A 23,899-nucleotide genomic window follows, 5' to 3' on the forward strand; every position below is an offset into this window, starting at 1 on the left:
AAACAATGCTGGAGGCAATTTAAAGCACACACTAATTTTGGTAGCATAATTATTAATGGGGAATGTATGTTTCTTGCTAAAAAAAAATATATTTTTTTATTAAGTTGTTATGGGTAAAGTTCCATTTTAAGGCCAGTAGCACTCATTCTGCTGCTACCTTTAGAATAACCGACAACTAAGAATATTCACATTACCAAACTTTTTTAGTAAGCAGTCTACTTTAAAGTGTCTTTGCGGGTTACGATCAGTCCCGACTTCGCTCCACATGTTATTTAACATGGATTACACCTTCTCTATGTCTACATACTAAATGTTTTCTTACTGTTTATGTTCCTGTAGGTATAGTGCAGTATATATATCTTTAATTACCATTTAGGCATTTTACTCTTCAGATTGGTTTCTAAATAAACTACAGAAGTGAGTAACAACGTAAAGAACGGTTTCTCCTAACAAAATGTTTTTAAGAGCTTAATGCAGCATCTCTTATATCTTTAACATATGTTATCTAATGTTAAATGACCTTCAACAGTATACATTATTGATATTCCATTTTAAGAAGCAGTTTTAATGCATATCTTCTATCACTAACAGGTTTTGTAGTCTTGTTAAAGAGATCATCACGGATGTTGTAGGCAGCACTGTAGAGTTGGAGGGTGAGGCAGATGGAGATACATTAGAGGTAAGTGCAGCTTTATTTAGAGGTGCTTTATGTACATTACTTAGAAACCTCTTTTTACGTACATTGCAATATGCATCCTTTACGTATTTTGTGAGCGTGATGAAGTATTTTTATAAAAATGGGTTTTATATTCTACACACTTTATAACTGAAGTGTATTTGAAGATTCCTTCTTGCCATCATCTCGTTACTTTAAAAGTGCACCTGACACATACTGTATGCACTTTGTAGTCAAGTAATTTTCAAATGTTAGCTTATTGCCAAAGTGATATTACTAATTTCTAAGGGTCATTTCACCAAGGTGTCATCAGTTCAGTCATGTTTTTTGCAAAGAAAAAAAATATGAATATTGGTTATATCATTTTTTATTGGTTTGCACATATATCTTCATTTCAGTTCAGTTTACATCAGTTTTCCAGCCGTTTTCTTTTTTTTTTAGTTGTTGAAGAAACTAGTAATAGGCAACAAAAAATATGTTTCTTATACGTAACGGCCGTAAACAGACAACATACATTTATGTCCACAAAAACAAAAAAGGAAGCAGACCTTTTCCATTTTTTTCTGTAGACCTAAACTGACTCAGATGTAAGTGGTTGTGTATGGACGTGTGTCTGTTTACATCTGCCTGTCCATAGACATACATTGTGGTTAAGTGTTGACCTACTTGAAAAACAGACAGGCAGAATGCCCATGTGAAATGGCCCTATGGTTTGAAGTATTTCCATATGTAGTCGTGCTAGTTGCAGCATTTTACTACAACCCTTACCTCTGCTCATTGATAATGCTAAAGCTGGCATGCAGATCTTGCTGGAGGAGTTAGATATTGGTTTCGGTTAACAAATGGGCTTAAAGAAAACAAATCACCGTTGGCTTTTGCAACAAACTAAATATCGTCTTAAAAATTATTAAAATGGTGCAGACTTACCTAAGGAAGTTTTGCTTGGTCGATCAGAGTCAATTTGTCTTGAATGTCAGAGATTAGATGGTACTTGAAGTCTGTGGCTAGGTTTACACACCTGCAGCTACGATTTGATCCAATTTTCAGTGCGACTATGTTGTGCAAGTCGTTTCCATTCTGGATTTTGTTTGCATTATCTATGGGGCCAAATTTGTGCTGGAATCGCACCAAAAGTATCACATGACCCTTTCTAAAATTGTGCCATGCTTTATGCATTGATGTGAATAGGCTCCATTGAAAACAGTGATTTCCTTTGTCATATGAAACTGTGTGATTCAAGTCGCACCTGAAATTACACTAGTGTGAACCAGGCCTGACCCTTCAACTGCCTGACCTTACATACTGTCACAAAGTTCCTCTGCATGCATCAAATAATGCATAAGAGTATGGAATAATAGATCCTCATCCTTATTTACAATGCTTTTTCCACCTGTGGGGCTCTGTGGATGTTAAAGCTATATTTTATTTTCTGTATATCTTAATTAAAAAATGTTTGAAATGCTGTGCAATATTTCAGTATGAATATGACTATGATGAAAATGGAGATCGAGTAATCCTTGGCCGAGGTACTTATGGAGTAGTATATGCAGGCAGAGATCTCAGCAATCAAGTCCGTATAGCAATCAAAGAGATTCCAGAGCGAGACAGTAGGTGAGTCCTGAAGTGTTGTCTTATGCTTATAGTAAACTACGGTATTTTTAATACCAGAGTGTGGGTTGTAGAATTGAACCACATTCTGCTTTCCACAAATTTGCCTTCTGGTAAAATAGATTGCAGGTCTGGAATTGAAAGATTGATAATTTCTTATATATTCACTTAACCCTAAATATTAGAAAGCCCCCCTCTGCATATGGTACTGTGCAATTTGGCCGTCCATATTGTTTTTGCTCCCCCCTCCTATAAAGTGACTAACTGCCCCATATGGTGTCACCTGCCTGATGAAGGGGCCCTGCGTGGCTCCGAAACATTGCCGTATGTGTAACATGTGACCATGTGAATAAAGCTTTGGACCCTTCTGAGGAATTCTTGGTGTGCTGATGACATTTCTCCATTCAGGTTGTCTGTAGTTTCTACCCGGTGGGCATTACAGCACCCAGCATCATTATAGACATTCCAATGAATGTGTATGTGGGGAATATTGCGTTTGGACTTGCTGAATTCACAGATCCATTGCTCACATTGTCCTACAATTTGTTTATATGCTAACAGGATATTTAAAGCTGATCTCCATGTTTCCTGTTACTTTAAATAGTTTGTTTGGACCGAGCTGGTCCAAACAAGCTATTTCCTTCACCAAGTGCTGCATTGACTCTGAGCGCTGTATGAATTGTATATAGCTTCAGGTGCATATAGTACACAGTGCTGGGTTCAGACTGTGAGAAAGAGACTTTCCGTCTCACACCTGGAACAAAACCGAGTCGGTCTGAGCAGTGCTCAGCCATTCACAAGCAGCTTTGTATTCTGTGAATAAATATAAAGCTTCCTCTGATTGGCTGAGTTGAAGAGATGGGCTGATGACATCACAATCTCTGAATTTGCCAATCAGGGGAAGCTTTGTATATATTGATAGAATACAAATCTGCCTCTGAATGACTGAGTGCCGCTCAGACCGATTATGTTTTGTTCCGGGTGTGAGACGGAAAGTCTCTGTCTCAAAGCTGGAACCCAGAACTGTGTAGTGTATATAGCTGAAGCTACATGCAGTACATACCGTGCTTACAGACATTGCAGCACTTAGTGAAGGAAATAGTTCCTTTGGACCAGCTTGTTCCAAACAAACTAAAAAGTGACAGGAAACCTGGAAATCCACTTTAAGCACTCTAATTGGGCTTAAAGTACTCTGCCTTCTTCTGCTGATGGCCCATACATTCTTTAGTTCCCAGATGGGTTCAGTGCTTGTATAAGTGTAACAGCACAGACCATAGAATTGAAAGGTATATTATTACCCGATGGGGGTTTTAAATTATAAACACTCTTTAAAAGTGAATTTGAAAATATCTATTTTAACTCTAATCATTTTCACTTTCCATGTTGTTATTGTGTCATAATCTGTTGTTCTCAAAAAATACTATATTGTTATTTTACAGATATTCCCAACCACTTCACGAAGAGATTGCGCTTCACAAATATCTAAAACACCGCAATATTGTTCAGTACCTTGGCTCTGTTTCTGAAGATGGGTACATTAAAATATTTATGGAACAGGTTCCAGGAGGTTTGTATTAGCCGCATTTGTATTTTCTACAGTGTCGGATAATTTGTCTGGTAACACTCAGCTTTCGTTTTTAGGGATCACTTTTGCTTTAAGTATATCAGTTACAATATTAGCCCGGTTCAAAGCAATATATATATATATATATATATATATATATATATATAAACATTATATAACAGAAACAGGAATGAAACAATGAATAAGTCTATGAGGTTGATTTACCAAAGGCAAATAGGCTTTTCACTTTGCAAGGGATATTGCACTTTGCAGGATAAGTTGCACTTTGCAGGGTAAGACCCACTTTGCAAGGGAATTTTTCACAGATTTTAGTGGTGAAATTCCACTTTGCAAAGATTGCCCAATCCTGAGCGAGGAGAATGAAAACCAGCATGCTTGCATGTGATTTGATGATTATAGTCAACAGAGCTTCACATTATTTACTAAACTTAGGGAAAATTCTCTTACAAAGTGCAGTTTCCCTTTGCCTTTAGTAAATCAACCCCTATGTGTCAGTAAATGATGAACTCTCTCAATCAGCCTTGATTTAACATTTCTCTTGTGCTCGCATCCAAATATTCTGTTGTACAATAAGGCAGCAACATAGCCAGACTCGGGCCATAACTTAGATAACAATCCACAAGGTAAAATTGGACAGACACTCCCAAGACTTGTTAGACCTTATGACCAAGAAAAGTGTAAAATGGGCTTACAGTGTGTTTTTTCAGAAATCAAATATCTAATCTCCAAAGTGTAGATAAGCAGCACGTACTACCTTAAAATGTCTATTTTATTTTGAAAAGAGTGAGGAAAGTTTAGAACAGTGGTGGTCAACCTTCTTGATATGTGGAGGGCTTAAGTGTGACCCCTGATATCACCAAAGAGCCTCACATAGAATTCAGTAGAAATGCATTATCAGACACAGCAGACAAACAGGATATAGTCAAAGACTTGGGGCATGATACAAGAGATAGTCAGAGACTGCAGACACCCTACAAAAGATAGCCAGAGACTGCAGACACAATACAAGAGATGGTCAGAGACTGAAGACATGATACAAGAGATGGTCAGAGACTGCGAACATGATACAAGAGATGGTCAGAGACTGCGAACATGATACAAGAGATAGTCAGAGACTGCAGACATGATACATAAGATAGTCAAAGACTGTGGACATACTGCAAGAGACTGCCAGAAGCTGTGATCATGCTATAAGGCTTGCTGGAGATTAGGGACATGCTTCAGGAAACAGTCATAGACTGAATACATATTACATGAGACTGCTAGAAATCTCTTCTATAACAGGGCAGTAGGGAAAAACTGATTAGTGTCTGCAGGGTCCGATTCAGGTGCAAATTCAGGCAAAAATTCAGACCTGATTCTCACCTGAACTAGTGAACAGGGACACAACGGCCCCTAGGCCCTAATGTTTTTTATTGCTATATGTTTCTCATTGGATATTTCATTTCCCTCCCGGTCCACTGTTACTGGGACAGGAAATAAGGACCATTTGGTCCACAGACAACAGAAAAATCTGACAGATAGGCTAAGGTTTTGCTGGATTTACAATTACACTTACACTACCATTGAAGACTGCCCTTCTGAGAACTCACACTGCTATCTCACTACACAATCTTGCACATCATGATGGTCAAAACAGAGAGATAGGAAAAGTATAAAACAATTTATTTATAAAGAAACGAAACAACGCTTACTTTAAAACAATGTAACTCGTCCAGCCGGTACCACAGGAATGTTCCATCCAATACACTATTCCCTTCTGGCATTATGGGTGGGCACTTTTGATTTTTGCATTCCCTTCTATGGACTGTCCACCTATACTTTGTGTTGGAAGGGCCTATAAAACCCTTTGTATGCCATGTGCAATAAAATAGTATATATGAAGTACCCGTATATTGAAACCCAATCAAAAGAGTTGTAATAAATAAACAAATAATTCCTTATTTACCCAGCTTCCTTGTACAGCTAATGTGTGTATACAGTGAAATGCCTTGTAAAAAATCCCTATTTACATTGAATGCACTTGTATTGCATTAAGGCAGCTCATTGAAATCTTTGGTCTTTCGATGATCAAAACATCCCAAGAATAGGACATGTCACAAGATTTTTTATGGAACACACCACAATGTACTATGACGTATTGCTATATGTTGCAGCGTGTTGCAATAGGTGTGCACTGTTGGGGCTCCCTTAAAAATTAATGGACCTGCAAAGCATCAGCTCATGTGCTGTGCATAGCGGTAACGTGTGTTAATGTGTGTGTGTGTTCACTTAACGCATAGATGTAAATGGGGCCTAAAACTTATAACACTAGATTCAATATAAATATTCCCTTTATGGTTAACTTCAGCTGGCATTTTTTTTTAAATATATTTTATTGGAGTTTTGATGTATAAACCACCAGAGTGTCAAAGCACATTAATATAGGAACAGTAGGTTTGAATAAGACTACACAGAGCCGCATAGGTGATGCAAACTAATACGATTTGGAGACGGGTATGGACTTTTGGAGTCCAAAAAAGCTGGCTGAAGGTAAAGCCAGATAGGACTGTATGCGGCAGCCACCACTCAGAGAGGGTGATATACTCTATAAAAGTAACTCCCGAAAAGGCGCCTCAAGAGACTTGAACCTATTCATCGTAATGCACATTTATATAGCTAATAATAATAAGTAAATGCAGTACAAATAGTATGGAACCATAGTGGGTTTAAGACAAGTTGGGTTTCCCAGAACAGTCACTAAGGACATGTTTGTGTATGTAAGGGAATCCTTCATTGTAACAGAATTGCGAGGAGAGAGACATAGCTTCCGATGTGGAAAAGGTGGAGTCAATAAATGCTTGCCACCTAGAGGGAAATTGTTTCCTAGTGGTGTTGTGGAACAGATGCATGTCCAGGCTTTCCCAATAGAAAATGATTTTCAGCTCTTTCTTGATGTCTGAAATGGTTGGAGGAGTGGAGGTTGTCCATTTCTTTAATATGGCCTAGCGTGCGACCAACATACATATTAGGATCCAATGTGAATGAGAAGGCCTTCCCATCCTCAATGAGGGTAGTGGGGACTTCAGGTTCTTATAGCCAAAGGGAAGTAGTAGGGGGTCCTTGGAGACTGGACATTGTGTTTCAACTAGCATTTTAAAGGAGTGGTAGGGCCAAAGCTCTTTAGGCCCTGCTTCTTATGGTGATCACAGGAGTGCACTTCGTTCTGCACTCCTGTCACCCGTATTCAGCTTTAGCTCACTGTCAGCTGAAGTCACTTAGCTGGTCCAGACTCTGGAGAGATCCTGATTTTAATGTTGAGATCCACGCAGAGGCCTGACCGGCAGCTAGGTCAGCCTCTCAGTACGCCACTAAGATCCTGAGCCAGCCACTCCCTCCCCCTCCACAGCTCAGTGCTCCAGTGAGTGCTTGAGGGGTGAAGCACAGAGGCGGTGACTGACAGTAACTGCTCCCTGCTCAGTCAGTAACCTGCTCCCTGCTCACTGAAGACCTGAGCGGTCAGGGGTCTTTAATCGCTCAGTTCTCGGTGTAGAGGTGGCGGGGAACAGATGAGCATTGGATCAACGCTGCATCCACCTAGGTGAGAATGTGTGGGTTTTTTTTTCATATCCCATACTTCTGGCAAATAAATACTAATATAAACTCTGGAGTTATCAAACATATCAGGAATATTCCAGTATATAATGAATTTTAATCAATTATAAAATATATAAATAAATGTATTGCTATAATAAAGGTTATTTTATTGCAGTTTTAAGAATAATTAGCCAATCCTTTTTTCTTATTTGTGATAAACAGTGCTCAAAATTCAATGCTGTCCTAATTCCATTGTTATTTTTATCTAGTAGCTTATGATCTTTTGGTGATTAAAGATATCTTAGAAAGCAAAAAAGCTTAAAAACACAAATAAATTAGACACCTGCATTCTGATGACATCACCTAAATTAAATAGAAGCAGAAGGGTAAAACATCATGATCTGTAGTAGAGTTCCATCGATACATTTTTTTTTTATCGATGAGTACAAGTACCGATACTCACTATGACAAGCCTGGGTTCACGCAGGAACCTGCATGTGATTCAGACAGAAATCGCATTGCATTCCTGTTCAAATCACATGAGTTTCTTTGCAGTGTGATTTAAGCCCATTCATTTTGTAAATTGCACCGCAAAGGTATGGGTTTTAGGTATCAGAGCATTTGCATGAGTGCAAGTACTTGTGAAAATGCTTAGTATCGGCACAAATACCGGTATCACCCTAATCTGTAGCTGATATACAATGCTTATTGGTGCCTCTTCTTCCCCTTGGAGTCTGCAGACTGCTAATACTTTTATTAATAATGTAATGTGATTTTGGTAGGGACTTGATAGTGTAAGCTGCTCCAGTGGCAGAGGCTAATGTAAATGTTTCATGTTTACTGTTTTAGCTATAACGGGGGTCTCCAAAACTTTAAATGCAAAGGGCCAGTTTACTGTCCTTCAGGCTTTATGAAGGCCTGACTGTGGCCAGGGGGAGTAAAAAATGCCCTGGCATCAGTGCTCCATCATTGGTTTTAATGGGAAGAATAGTGCCCCATTGTTGACATTAATGAGATGAATAGTGCCCCCTTGATGGTGTCAATAGGGGGAATGGTGCTCCATCAATGGGGCCAGTTGGTGGAATAGTGTCCCAAGGGCCAGATATGGGCAAGCAAAGGGCCACATCTGGCCCTCTGGGCCACAGTTTGTAGGCCACTGAGCTATACCAACAGATGTTGGTACTGTATGTGAATGTTTTGAAATATAAAATGTAAGCTCTCTGTGTGTTAATTGATATATTCTGATGAGTGGTTAGATTTACATTCGTCTGTCCATTTCTTGTGTAGCAGGTTGCATTTAAAAACCCACAGACAGTTGCAAGAGAGTACAGGTGATTTTTGGCTAGATGGTATTTGATTTGCCAAATTACAAAATACAGTGTTGACAGCGTAAACCTTATATGACCTACTTTACACATACATTTTGAGAAAACAAATTGATCAAAATGCATGTTATTTTCCCATAATTTTTGTGTCAATATGGAAGCAAACATGATATGATAAATGGTTATTATTTTTATTCTTGTTACAGTCTTAATAAATAAAATGCCATTTTAGTTTTCAATTTATGTGAGAGACGGCATTCCTGTATAGTTGGTGGACCTTACAAATGACTGTCTTTCTTTGCACAGGTAGTCTTTCAGTTCTCCTGAGATCTAAATGGGGTCCTATGAAGGAACCAACCATTAAGTTTTACACTAAGCAGGTCTTGGAAGGTTTAAAGTATCTACATGAGAATCAGATTGTACATCGAGATATAAAGGTAAAATCTTGATGAATTCCCATAAAACATGCATGTTTTTTGTATACCCCCTTTGGGGTCACTAACAGAATTATTTTTGTGCTAAGCATTTTCCAAGATTTTTACTAAATAGACTAAAGGAGTATGTCTGCCGTTTATTTTTCTAATATATATTTTTTAACACTCCTTACAAACTAACAGATTGGTCTTTTTGGTAACTGGACTGTGTAATAGTTAATGGCAGGCCGTCCTCATCATTGTTTGCAGAGATAGGCTTAGTGCCATTTATGTCAGGATAATGTGATGCACACAGGTGGCCTAATTCTCAAAGACCAACCTAAAGCCTAGTACACACCATTAGTTTTTGGGTTGAAGGGAAAAAATTAACAGCTCTGGTCGGAGCCACTGTACTAACAATCTGACGTTAGTTCAGCGATCTCCTCCACTGAGCTGTTGTCTTCTGATGGACCGGCTGCCATTCACACGGGCCAAATGTCAGCCAGTTTTTATTGAACCGGTGGATGTTTCCCGACATTCCGCCCATGTGTACTAGGCTTTTGCCACTCTAAAAAACATTTATCTAAATTGGAGCAGTGTGTATATGTGTAGAAGCATACAAACAACTTTCCATGGATGTATGATTGCCTAAAGTATATTTGAGTACCTTATATTTATAGTAATACTAAACATACACTGTTTAATTTACAGTATCTATTCTCTTACTGTAGATGGATGATGGCACTGTCATTTTTTTAAATAAAAAAAAAAAAAAAACACATCTAAGTACCATTTTTCCTAAATGATATATAGTTTTAATGTGACCCAGCACTTTCTCAGCCTGTCTGGAGGGAAACAGTGACAGAAGGAGCTTTTAGTCCTCTGCTTCTGGTCAAAAAAAATAGCCTTTGAAATACAGAGTAAAAATAAATAATTAATAGCAATAAACTGTTTAATACAAATATATATTTGAAATTAGAGCTCTATTATTTTTGGCAATAACATAGTGTGAGTGGATTTCTGCCAATCACAGGCTGTGCCACACTCCTCCAGCCTGTGTCTATTGTGTGTACATGCTTAGAATAAGAGGGAGGTGAAGCCTCCATCAATCAACATGTAATATCCCTCCCTCATTGTGTTTAGCTGTTTATTGGGCATGGAGAAGGAGGGAGGGAATGGGTTGTCATTTATCACTGTGTATACGGCCAAATGTGTGACTTTATAGTCACATGGGCTGCTCAGATGTGAACAAGGAGAAAATGCTCAGCATAGAAACACACTGAAAACTGAGCATGTGCACTAGCTCCCAATGGCTGCTCTTCAGAACCCCCAGCTGCAGTGGGGAGATGGACAGGAGGGAGTGAGGGAGAACAGCAGGATCAACCAGGTTTTTTGCAGAGTACAGAAAACAAATCTCATAGTGACATGGTGAGTATGAACAGCATGTAATACAGCATTTATTGATAGTTTTTAATGATGTGGATTTAGTAACACTTTAACAAAATGTTCTTTTAAAAATTTCAATTTCTTGATCCGTGATCTCAAGAATAAACTGCAAGTTTCAAATAATGTTGCTTTTTCAAGACTCTTGACTCAATAAAAAGATCTGTTAGATGTAAATGTGTGTACATACTGTGGGTACTTTTCATTTGACCCGCTGCTCTATACAGCAGCCGTGAGTGTGCTTCATAGTTTACATTGGCACCCTGACAGTGGAGAGAAGTAAATAGGGCTGAACTTGTTCTGCAGGTGAATTCAGACCTCATTCATGTTTTTGTGTATTTGCCATCTCATGTGTATTTTGCAATCAAGCCAGTAGTTATTTGTGATGATATACCTAAGTGTGAATAATTGCGTCAGTCTCCTGTAATTTTGATATAAACCTTGTAAACCTTGTCTTGTAAACCTAGTTGTAGATCTGTATTTGCTCAACAAGAATGATAATGATCCAAACATTATTCTTGAGTCTCTCTGCTTACAACAATTACAGCATAAAAGGAATGTTTTGTTGTATCTTTCCTTTTCTGTCTTATAAAATTGCCATTTGAATTGAAATGGTTGCAAAATTCCAGACATTGCTTGAATGCACTAAATATCATTGACAAGCTTTGGCTAGAAGTGTGTGCTTTAGGGGTCTTTTTTCCCTTTATTAATTTGAATAACTGTATATTCTACGTAACACTAAAATATTTAAAGCATTTGGGAAATATATATAGTTCCAAAGAAATGCAAAATGCTAAGTAAAGTGGTTGGCACGTATAATTGAGGTTCTACTCTAGAAAACCAGTAAAGGTCTTGCTAAATAAAATGTAGTTTTCAGTTTCCTGGAAACCGGTGTTTAGGTTTATATTGAACACATGAATCTTTCTCTACAGGTCTATCAATGAAGAGGAAAAAGGAAAAGAGAGTATTTATACCCTGAGGTTACACAGATCTGTATCTACAGGTGCATCTCGTAAAATTAGAGTATCATCAAAAAGTTAAATTATTTCAGTAATTCAATTCAAAAAGAGAAACTCATATATTTTATATAGATGCTTTAGACACAGAGTGATATATTTCAAGCATTTCTTTCTTTTAATTTTGATGATTATGGCTTACAGTTAGTGAAAACCCAAAATTCAGTATCTCAGAAAATAATTTTTAATACAGAAATGTTGGCATACTGAAAGGTATGTCCATGTACAGTGTAGTATGCACTCAATACTTGATTGGGTTCCTTTTGCATGAATTACTGCATCAATGCAGCGTGGCATGGAGGCGATAAGCCTGTGGCACTGTTGAGGTGTAATGTAAGCCCAGGTTTCTTTGATAGTGGCTTTCAGCTCTTGACAATACCCCACAGATTCTCTATGGGGTTTAGGTCAGGTGAGTTTGCTGGCCAATCAAGCACAGTGATACCATGATCATTAAACCAGGTATTGGTACTTTTGGCAGTGTGGGCAGGTGCCAAGTCCTGCTGGAAAATGAAATCCACATTTCCATAATGCTTGCCAGCAGAAGGATGCAAGAAGTGCTCTAGAATTTCCTGGTAGAGGTTTGCGCTGACTTTGGACTTGATAAAACACAGTGGACCAACATCAGTAGATGAAATTGCTCCCCAAATCATCACTGACTGTGGAAACTTCACACTGGACCTCATGCAACTTTGATTCTATGCCTCTCTACTCTTCCACCAGACTCTGGGACCTTGATTTCCAAATGAAATTCAACATTTTCCACAGTTCATGATAATTTGGGGAGCCATGTCATCTGCTGGTGTTGGTCCTATGTGTTTTATCAAGTCCTTTACCAGGAAATTCTAGAGCACTTCATGCTTCCCTCTGCTGACCAGCTTTATTAGGATGCTGATTTCATTTTCTAGTAGGACTTGGCACCTGCCCACACTGCCAAAAGTAACAATACCTGGTTTAATGATCATGTTATCACTGTGTTTGATTGGCCAGAAAACTCACCTGACCTAGACCCAATATCTGTGGGGCATTGTCAAGAGGAAGATGAGAGACACCAGATAGAACAATGCAGATGAGCTGAAAGCCACTATCAAAGAAATCTGGGCTTCCATAACACCTCAGCAATGCCACAGGCTGATCGCCACCATGCCACGCAGCATTGATGCAGTAATTCATGCAATAGGAGCCCCAAAGAAGTTTTGAGTGCATACTATATTGTACATGGACATACATTTCAGTAAGCCAACATTTCTGTATTAAAAATCCTTTTTTTATATTGGTCTTATGTAATATTCTAATTTTCGAAGTAACTTGAATTTTGGATTTCCGATAGCCAAAAGTCATATTCCTTAAAAATAAAAGAAAGAAATCTTTGAAATATATCACTCTGTGTGTAACATATTTTTATAAAATATATGAGTTTCTCTTTTTGAATGGAATTACTGAAATAAATTAACTTTTTGATCTTATTCTAATTTGATGAGATGCACCTGTATAGGTTTAAAGGAAATCCTACAGATGATTTAAATAACATGGAAAATGAACTCAACAAATGCAATATATATATATATATATATATATATATATATATATATATACAGGGCTCAAAATTTCAAGTCCTGAGCTACTAGCCAGGCCTTAAGAGTTACTCGCCACTTGTTGCCCCACCCAAACCCTACCCTGCTCCGCCCCTAAACACGCCCTCGTAAAAGTATCTCCTAAAATTACACTGTTAAATGTTTTATTCAGAATTAAGTTACAAAAATAAATATTAACAACAACAACAACAACTGAGAGAGAGAGGGTTCAACAGAGAGAGAGAGAGGGGGTTTGACAGAGAGAGACAAGGGGGGGTTGACAGGGAGAGAGAGGGGGTGACAGGGAGAGAGAGGGGGCTGGCACGGAGAGAGGCAAAGGGGCTGACATGGAGAGAGGGAAAGGGGGCTGACACGGAGAGAGGGAGATGACACGGAGAGAGGGGGTGACACGGAGGGAGAGAGGGGGGGGTGACACAGATGGAGAGAGGGGGGGTGACACGGAGGGAGAGAGGGTGGGTTAAAACGGAGGGAGAGAGGGGGGTGACACGGAGGGGGAGAGGGGGTCGAAACGGAGGGAGAGGGGGGGGTGACCCGGAGGGAGAGAGAGGGGGGGTGACAGAGAGAGATAGAGAGGAGGTGACATAAGGGGAGGAGAGAAGGAAGGGGTGACACAGAGAGAGTGAGAGGGGGTGACAGGGAGAGTGAGAGGGGGTGACAGGGACAGGAGGGAGTGACAGGGACAGAGGGGGTGTGACAGGTACAGAGGGGGGGTGACAGGGACAGACAGGGGAAGATGACAGGGACAGATGGGGGGTTGACAGGGAGAGACAGGAGGTGACAGGGACAGGGGGGATGACAGGGACAGAGGGGGGCGGGTGACAGGGACAGAGGGGGGGGGGGGTGACAGGGACAGAGGGGGTTTTTGACAGGGACGGGGGGATGATAGGGACATAGGGGGGGTTGGTAGAGGGGGTGAGAGGGACAGAGGGGGGGAGGTGACAGGGACAGAGGGGGGAAGATGACAGGGACAGAGGGGGAAGATGACAGGGACAGAGGGGGGAAGATGACAGGGACAGAGGGGGGGGTGACGGGGACAGAGGGGGGTGATGACAGAGACAGAGGGGGGTGACAGGGACAGAGGGGGGAGATGACAGGGACAGAGGGTGGATGACAGGGACAGAGGTGGGAGATGACAGGGACAGAGGGGGGGTGACGGGGACAGAGGGGGGGTCGACAGGGACAGAGGTGGGAGATGACAGGGACAGAGGGGGGGATGACAGGGGGGATGACAGGGACAGAGATGGGAGATGACAGGGACAGAGGTGGGGTGACGGGGACAGAGGGGGGGACAGCCCTGTTCTTACTCGCCCTCCTCCTCACCCTCCTCATCATTTCACTCACAAAATGTGAGCAGGCGAGTGGAATTTTTGAGGGCTGTATATATATACATATATATATTATATATATGTGTTTTTTTTTTCATTTCTTGGGGTGTTTTTTTTGCATTTTTGATTGGTGTCTGTGCGGTATATTGGTATATTTATCCATGAAGGTCAAAGGAGGCAAAGTGGGTGTCTGCAAAGAAACAAAGTTCCAAAAAAAGGTGGTCAGCATTAGCGAAAAGCCAAATGTACGTGGATTCAGTTCGGGGGATCCCAAGGGATGTCATTCACTAAAGATGGTTATGTCCATATTTGGTCAGTGATGTCACCTGGGATACACTACCCCTTTGTTTACAGTCTGTTGCAGGGTTTAGGAGCCGTCAGCTAGATCAGGCATGCTTCTGTTGACGGGGACAGAGGGGGGGATGACAGGGGGGATGACAGGGACAGAGGTGGGAGATGACAGGGACAGAGGTGGGGTGACGGGGACAGAGGGGGGGACAGAGGGGAGGACAGCTCTGTTCTTACTCGCCCTCCTCATCATTTCACTCGCAAATGCGAGCAGGCGAGTGGAATTTTTGAGGGCTGTGTATATATATATATATATATATATATATATGTTTTTTTTTTTCATTTCTTGGGGTGTTTTTTTGCATTTTTGATTGGTGTCTGTGCGGTATATTGGTATATTTATCCATGAAGGTCAAAGGAGGCAAAGTGGGTGTCTGCAAAGAAACAAAGTTCCAAAAAAAGGTGGTCAGCATTAGCGAAAAGCCAAATGTACGTGGATTCAGTTCGGGGGATCCCAAGGGATGTCATTCACTAAAGATGGTTATGTCCATGGATCAGGCATGCTTCTGTTTTTTTTTCACTGGTTAGCGGGTTAGCGGGTTAGCGGGTTAGCGGGTGTTGTTTATCTTGATTAACAAAGATCTACATCACTGGATGACGTGATTGGTGATAGTTAGACATGGGGGGCCGGATTTAAAGAAACTGCAGCTTCAAACATCTATGACGTGTTTCAGTTTCGCCGCGTTCAAATCAATTAACTGGCGCTGCGGCGAATTGGCGAGTAAAACAGCAATAATGAATTCCGCCGTCAGCGGGATTCACTTACGATCGCGGCTTCGCCAATTCGCAAACTTATGTCTTCCTGCTTATAGCAGTTTCACATAGCGATGTGGGCTAGTGGATTAGTGCACACATCACATGTCTGTAATTCATCTCCCTCTGCTGTAGGTTCGAGGCTTACCATCTCCACCTACTTTTTTTATTTTCTTTTTTTGTTTATATTGCTAAAATGGAACGGATTACATCATATATATTGCTAAATAATGTTACACTCAGAAGCGCTTGCAAGCTTACACCATTTTAAGTGTTTTTTTGATCTTGTCTGTGTGTCGAATCGATCTTATGAAGGAAAGTACCAAAGGCAAGTGACCAAACCCCTACCCTACTTCAGGGCAAGATGAAACCTCACAATTTTACCATGGTCTTCTTCCCACATTCCATACAATGTTTAGTTCTTTAGCTATATGTGCTTTTTAGCCTTAACACACTCCATTTTTTCCACCATACAGCTTTATTCTGCACAATAGCTAAGTGCTTTGCAACTTCACTGCAGTTCACAACGTCATGGGTTCAAATCACATCACTACACTTGGGATCTCTTTTCACTCTCATTTTTTTAAACAGTTTTTTTAAACTATCTTGAATTTGGGGGGGGAGGGGGGTGTCCTACCCAAATTTCAAGCACATCAATGGAAACAACACAATTTTGATTTTATGAGTGTGGTCCTAGTTTTATCGAGATGCAATTCTTTACATATTTACCATGGTTCTTACAATTTCTTGACCAATAAACATAGGTGTCTGATATTGGACTCTCTCCATATTTCAACAACACAGGCCCTCATAGTCCAACACTACATTTGCCTCACACCTCAACACAACACTGTCACATCCCTACTCTACATTACAACCCCTCACATCACCAGTACAAGCAGCATGCAAAGTGCAAAACTCCGGCCTTGGCAGCTTAATGGGCCATACACTAACAATTTGTCTAGACTTTTTCCTGTAGACTTAACCAAACCATATAATAGAAGCTCAAACCTCAACACTTTCAATTTGGATGCAATCAGGCAGGCCCTTGCACTACATAGAAAATGTCAATCGGAAGGATAAAGTCTTCTCTAAATCTTACAGTGTGGATGGCCCTTTTGTCTGTAGGCACCCACACAAAACAAAAAAACACATGTTCAATTCTAATGTATTTATTTATTTGAGAATGACAGCAGAAGGAGGGATGCAGCAAAAGAATATTGTCACTCTCCAGTCCGTGTGCCTTTACAGCGCCAGACCACGATCTTTGCTCCATGGCTACGGGATTCTGATGTCTTCCACAACTTCCGGCAGAGTTCAGAATCCATTCTGCACCTCTACCAGCTCATAGGGGACAGGCATGGCAAGGTTGCTGGGCAGCTTCCAAGCCACTTTCGAAGTTCCAGGGTGTTCATGTTGGTCATTGGCCATGTGCCTTACCAAATATCCACTGACCACAAAAGAAAATGAGTGGAGTCCATCAAGGTGGGTTTCTACCACCTACACCCGCAAGCAGTACCACTCCTGGAAAAATAAAACAAAGGATAAGACATTTCATTATGAAAATCACATCTTAATGCCTGTTTGCTTCATTCTGAACTTCATTTAATTTCGACATCACGAGTGAAATAACACATTTTATGCCAACTTACACAAACCAGAAATCATTAATGTAAACATTTGAATACACACCTGTGACGCCAGACAGCCCATCACCACAGGCTTCCCATGGTACGTGCCATGATTCCAAGATGTTGATGTTCTGGAAAATTACAACACCATAAGATACCAAGCAGCCGTTCATGTTATCAATAACTACACAGGTGGCATAGACACAAATAAACACCTGCCAGCTCTTCTCAGCCCTTTACACTATTCACAATACCAACATGTTTATGGTTAGAGGTGCATGTTTTTGCTCAAGTAACACAATTTTACCAATGTTGACTACACTTTATCTACAATGGCAAGTGTCATTGGCAGATGATAATCACCCTCTGTCTCCCTGTGAGTGGCACCTCTGCTAACTAGCTAATTAATACACATGCCCTATCTTGACCGGTTACAGTACTTACATGTAAAGTGGCTAGCAACCAGGGTATTCCGGGTGGCCATACCGGCAGCGGTGCTCCGCCGCCTGGGGGCCGCCGGCTGACGGACCTCTGGCTCCCTCTCCTCCGTCAGCTCCCAAGAATCATCCCGGGCAACGCACATGTTGTGCAACACGCAGCACGCCAGGATGATCTTGGAAGCCTTTGTAGGAGAGTACAGGAGTTCACCCCCAGGCCGGGCCAAGCAGAGAAACCGGGACTTGAGAAGACCTATGGTCAACTCAATGATACTCCGGCTTCTCCGCAAGGCCCTGTTGTAATTCCTCTCTGCTGGGCCCTGGGGGTACCTGATTGGAGCCATCAGCCACGTCAGCTGCGGGTAACCAGCATCCCCTGAAAAATAAGAAAAATATACATTAGTTATTCATATCATGTGACTTTAGATGACTCCTCAAAATGGGAGACAATTAGGCATTTTACTAAACAACCTGCTCGTCTGTTTGCAAAAAATCATATGAAACATCTCAACTCTGTCTAACTGCCTAAATCACTAATACAAATGGGAAAAAGGACACACAAAGTGGTGGGTTTCTCTTGCAAGTTACAACTTGGCCCCTATTCTGTTCCTATTACATTAGCCTAGGTCTTACTTCTGGAATATATCTGCAACTAGAGTGAGGAAACCAATATTGACTCACTTATGCAAAGTACTTTGGGGATATGGCAATACCATTGGAATCATTTGTAGGTTTTCTTTGGGTGGCTAGAGGACACCATTTACACATTGGTTAACCACCTTCATTGGACTCAAAGACAACTTTGCAAATCTTTCTTTTGTGAGCTGCTAAGCTGCTGATCTGGTTGTGTGTGAACAGCCTGACAACTAATAACACATCCATTTTAGGTAGGCTTTGCTTAAATCAGGGTGTACACCGATGTAGCTTATTCCTATGTCTATGTAATCTTACAGTTTATGTTGTTAAGACAAAATACTTTACCAATAAGCCACCCTTCGGGCATTTGTCCACTTTCAAACACCTCGTACAGAGTACTTGTTCTTAACATACTGGAATCATGGCACGACCCTGGGTGACCAGTGTTGACACTCATGATGCGCTGTTTGGCGTCACACACTAATTGGACGTTCACAGAGTGGTACTGCTTGCGGTTCCGGTATTCACTTTCGTGGCTCCTTGGGGGCCTAATGGCTATGTGGGTGCCATCGATTGCCCCTAGGATTTGCGGCATGTGTGCCCGCCGGTAGAAACCCAACTTGACTTCATTCCACTCATTTTCATTCTGTGGCCAGTGGATAAAATTGGGCACTATATCCACTATGGCATTAATGACCAACATGAACACCCTTGAAACTGTGGGCTGGCTAATGCCCATGATACTTCCCGAAGTGGCTTGGAAGCTGCCACGCCCTAAAATATACAAAGTGGCCAGCAATCTGGCCATGCCGGGCACCGCATGGCCGCGCTGTGTGTCCGGGTCAATTTTCTCTGCTATGAGCTGGTAGAGGTGTAGAATAGTTCCTCGCTCGAGCCGGAACTTCCTCCTGACATCAGAATCCCGCAGCTTGTCCAAATAGATCCTTGGAGCAAAAATGCGTGGCTGGCGAGGTAAGGGCACACGGACTGGAGGTGCTGCTGCTGAAGGTGCTGCTGCTGCTGCTGCTGCAGCTTCCCCACCTTCTGCTGCCTCCTGTGCCAGGGCCTCCTCAAACAAGGCACCAATAAATGCCAGCATTGCACCATCTAATGCGTCTGGGATATCGTCCTCCATTTTGAACGCGCAAATTCGCGAATGCGCAGATATATATAGAAACGGCCGCTAATTATCACACCTGTGAGCCAGCTATAAAAGGAGCACATGGCCAATATGGCTGCTGGATGTTATAGATCGATGTTTCTTATGTGCTAGCAAGACCCTGTGACCCACAACCTACATTATCTGGAGGTAAGACAATTGTATCTCTCTCTCCCAAAAAAAAGGAAGGAGACAATTTGTACTTATCTTGGGTGTGCTTAAGTTGTCTATGGTGAATCCCCTCCAACCCACAATAGCTTGGGAACCCCTCAAGTGTCTTTTAATCATTGGCAGTTGGCCCCATGTGCATGTGGTTTGGACATGTGTTTTCTCATGTTTGTTAAAGGTGTGCAGTCTAGATTTGGCATCTAAACCTGCCCCCTTACCTTCCCAGCTTCCAAAGACACCATTTTTGCTTTCCTGATAACTGTAATTTATTATGTGCACGTATGTAGGTCATGCGATTTCTCATGTATGTTTAATGTTTGCAGCCTCCTTTTGCCTATAAAGGATTACACCACCACCACCACCACCACCACTGTGTTTGTGACATTAGGTAAGTGTTTGGAGGGCCTCGTGTGATTTGTACCCCTATGCGTTTTCTTATGTGTTTTTTTTTTACATTTCTTTGCAGCCTCTTCTGCTCTTTAACACCACCACCACCACCACCACCACCACTGTGTTTGTGCCATTAGGTAAGTGTTTGGAGGGCCTCGTGTGATTTGTACCCCTATGAGTTTTCTTATGTGTATTTTTTGTACATTTCTTTGCAGCCTCTTCTGCTCTTTGCCACCACCACCACCACCACCACCACCACCACTGTGTTTGTGCCATTAGGTAAGTGTTTGGAGGGCCTCGTGTGATTTGTACCCCTATGCGTTTTCTTATGTGTTTTTTTTTTACATTTCTTTGCAGCCTCTTCTGCTCTTTGCCACCACCACCACCACCACCACCACTGTGTTTGTGCCATTAGGTAAGTGTTTGGAGGGCCTCGTGTGATTTGTACCCCTATGCGTTTTCTTATGTGTTTTTTTTTTACATTTCTTTGCAGCCTCTTCTGCTCTTTGCCACCACCACCACCACCACCACCACTGTGTTTGTGCCATTAGGTAAGTGTTTGGAGGGCCTCGTGTGATTTGTACCCCTATGAGTTTTCTTATGTGTTTTTTTTTTACATTTCTTTGCAGCCTCTTCTGCTCTTTGCCACCACCACCACCACCACCACCACCACCACCACCACCACCACCACTGTGTTTGTGCCATTAGGTAAGTGTTTGGAGGGCCTCGTGTGATTTGTACCCCTATGCGTTTTCTTATGTGTTTTTTTTTTACATTTCTTTGCAGCCTCTTCTGCTCTTTGCCACCACCACCACCACCACCACCACTGTGTTTGTGCCATTAGGTAAGTGTTTGGAGGGCCTCGTGTGATTTGTACCCCTATGAGTTTTCTTATGTGTTTTTTTTTTTACATTTCTTTGCAGCCTCTTCTGCTCTTTGCCACCACCACCACCACCACCACCACTGTGTTTGTGCCATTAGGTAAGTGTTTGGAGGGCCTCGTGTGATTTGTACCCCTATGCGTTTTCTTATGTGTTTTTTTTTTACATTTCTTTGCAGCCTCTTCTGCTCTTTGCCACCACCACCACCACCACCACCACTGTGTTTGTGCCATTAGGTAAGTGTTTGGAGGGCCTCGTGTGATTTGTACCCCTATGCGTTTTCTTATGTGTTTTTTTTGTACATTTCTTTGCAACCTCTTCTGCTTTTTTTGCCACCACCACCACCACCACCGTGTTTGTGCCATTAGGTAAGTGTTTGGAGGGCCTCGTGTGATTTGTACCCATATGCGTTTTCTTATGTGTTTTTTTTTTTTCCTTTTCTTTGCAGCCTCTTCTGCTCTTTGCCCACTACTACCACCACCACCACGACCAAGTCTGTTTGTGCCATTAGGTAAGTGTGTTCTGTAACTGTTCACTAATTATACTGTATATGAAGAGCAATCTGCAAATCCTGTTTTTTCTGTTTTCTCTTTTGTCATTTCAGATTTAGGAGTTTGGGGCTCTTTGCTGCTGCTGGACAGCCAGATTCTCTGCCCACCTCGTGCTCCCATGGCCCCACCCACTGGAAGGATGAGAAGGGCCAGGGGGGCCAGGGGGGCCAGGGGGGCCAGGGGGGGCAGGGTGGGCAGATCGTCTGGCTCTGGTGTGAGGGAGGCTCCAGCTGTATCCATGAGGGAGTCCACCATCCCCATCCCGGAGGAGGAAGCCGGGGGAGGTGTTAACACACCAAGTGGACAAGCTGGCTCTTCTGACAGTAGTCCTGGAGCGGGTCCGTCCACCAGAGTCAGCTTGTCCACATTAACCCGGCTTCCCCGTTTCACCCACAATCAGTGCTGTGCCCTGGTCCACGCCTATATGGCCAGATATCAGGCGATACATGGGACCAGGGCCGCGTCTTACTCAGTAACAGAGAAGAACAGATTGTGGGATGAAATCCGGGATGCTGTAAATGCACTGGGTGAAGCACCTCGCCACCGTGACAGTGTGCGGAAGAAGGTCAACGACATCTGTGGGTCCGTTCGGAAGAAGCTAATTGCATGGGCTGCGGAGGGTCTTTATGACCGTCAAGGTCGGCTGGATGAACGTGCACGAAGTTCTCTCTGGGATTATCAATTACCTTTCTTGAACATCATAGGACCCGATACCATCTTTCCCAGAGAGGACTTAGATTCGGATGCTTTGCACCGAGGTAGGATATTATCTTGGATGTCAATTGTGTGAGTTGTTTGGAAAAGATTAACTACTATCCTATGTGTGACATTAAGAGAATGTGATACTTGCCCTTCCAATTGTCCTTTTTTTGTTTTCCCCAACCTGCAATTTGTTCATCTGTAGCACGGATCTCAGCCCCTCCACAGCCCATGCAGCTTGGCGAACCAGACGGACTCACAGGTGTTGACATCAGTGCTGACCCTCCTCCTGGTAGGTCCAATATCATACTGTGCCAAACAATGTAGATGTTTTTTTTTGGCCAAGATAGCTCATATTGCTATGTCCTTTACAGAAGATCCGCAGCAGGGAACACACCCAGTGCAGCTAGGCCTGGAGGAAGGTGTTGGTATGTCTAGTCAAATAATGTTTTTTTGAATCTTATTAACCCCATTAACACACATGTTTTTTCTTAGGAAAGAGTGTTGCCTTTTAGATGTTTACCCTGCAAAACACAGTTGACAGCATTAATGGGTGCCGTCATTAGTAGGCAGACCAAGCCTTCTTAACCTTTGGGAGGGTTTAGCAAGTGTCCTATGAGCCCAGGAAAGCACTTTTGAATGTTTGGCCTCAATGCTTCATTCATGAAGCTAGGAGGGCAATCTGGCCATAATCATTACTGACTAAGGTTATGTACTAAACATGTTTTTTTTTTTTTTTTTTAAAAGAACATCAGGCCCCTCTTGACGTTGCAGCTGGAGTTGGATCAGGAGCTGGCGACGATTCTGCATCCAGTGCTGTGGTATGTGATATAAGGGAACAAGGTGCACATGTAACATTTCAATGGTAGCATTGATTTTGGACTAGATGTGGCTTACATTGTGTGTGTTAAATTAGTGCTATGACATTCTGACGATGCACCAGCACAACAAGAGTTCTATCTTGAACATCAGGGAATTATGTTATAATTTGGTGTGCCACTAATGTTCCAAAAACATCCAGGATCTTTAAAGTCCGGCCCGTCTTTGATTTTCCAGGTCCAAATTCATGGGTATCGTTTGGTTGGGTTGTCCTCTAGCCGATTGATGGCAAGATTTTAGACAACATACGTAGATGTATAAAGTCATTGGTGTAGTAACAGATTTACCAAAAGCATAAACAACCTACCACACCAGGGTTAATTGGGAACACCTTCATGTTGAATCTTTTTTGCCTTTGTCATATTAGTCCTACCAATATAATATGTACCCATTATCAGAAGTGTTGCTAGCTTGGATAATCTTACAATGAACAAGTACTCATTAGAAGCACATCAAACTTTTCAACGTTCTGCTTGGGGTGTTAAGTTGTCAAACTAATCTGAAATATTTAGTCATGATGTTTGATAATGATTTGGTCTATTTCTTCTGCTTTCAGGTAGCCTTAGATGCAGAGGGATTGTCACCTACCCAACTTCGTCCATCTATGCTGGATGTAGCCGAGAGGCTGCTTGATGAGTATCAGGTCCAAAATGAGTTAAGGAGGCGTACTCAGCAATCTACTGAGGCAGTACGTCTGCTCGGGCTCATACAGGAATCTGTAGCAACAATGGTACAGGTTCACCAGGATATGTTACAGGTTCAACAGGATATGCGTAACAGCTTGGTAAGTTTAGCAGACCAGCATCAA

The 23,899-nt window shown here is 41.9% G+C and overlaps 1 protein-coding gene across 1 annotated transcript in view; it reads left to right on the plus strand.

Moving 5' to 3' along the window:
- MAP3K15 (mitogen-activated protein kinase kinase kinase 15) overlaps positions 1–23,899 on the plus strand; it is a 311,475-nt gene that overhangs the window by 207,908 nt on the left and 79,668 nt on the right. The window contains exons 14-17 of the mRNA XM_082244591.1: positions 592–679; positions 2,154–2,287; positions 3,724–3,851; positions 9,077–9,207. Coding sequence (XP_082100717.1) covers positions 592–679; positions 2,154–2,287; positions 3,724–3,851; positions 9,077–9,207 — 481 coding nt within the window. The remainder of the gene's footprint in view (positions 1–591; positions 680–2,153; positions 2,288–3,723; positions 3,852–9,076; positions 9,208–23,899) is intronic.

This window comes from Pelophylax lessonae, assembly GCF_965119305.1.
Source record: "Pelophylax lessonae genome assembly, chromosome: 2".
NCBI classification, from domain to species: Eukaryota; Metazoa; Chordata; class Amphibia; order Anura; family Ranidae; genus Pelophylax; species Pelophylax lessonae.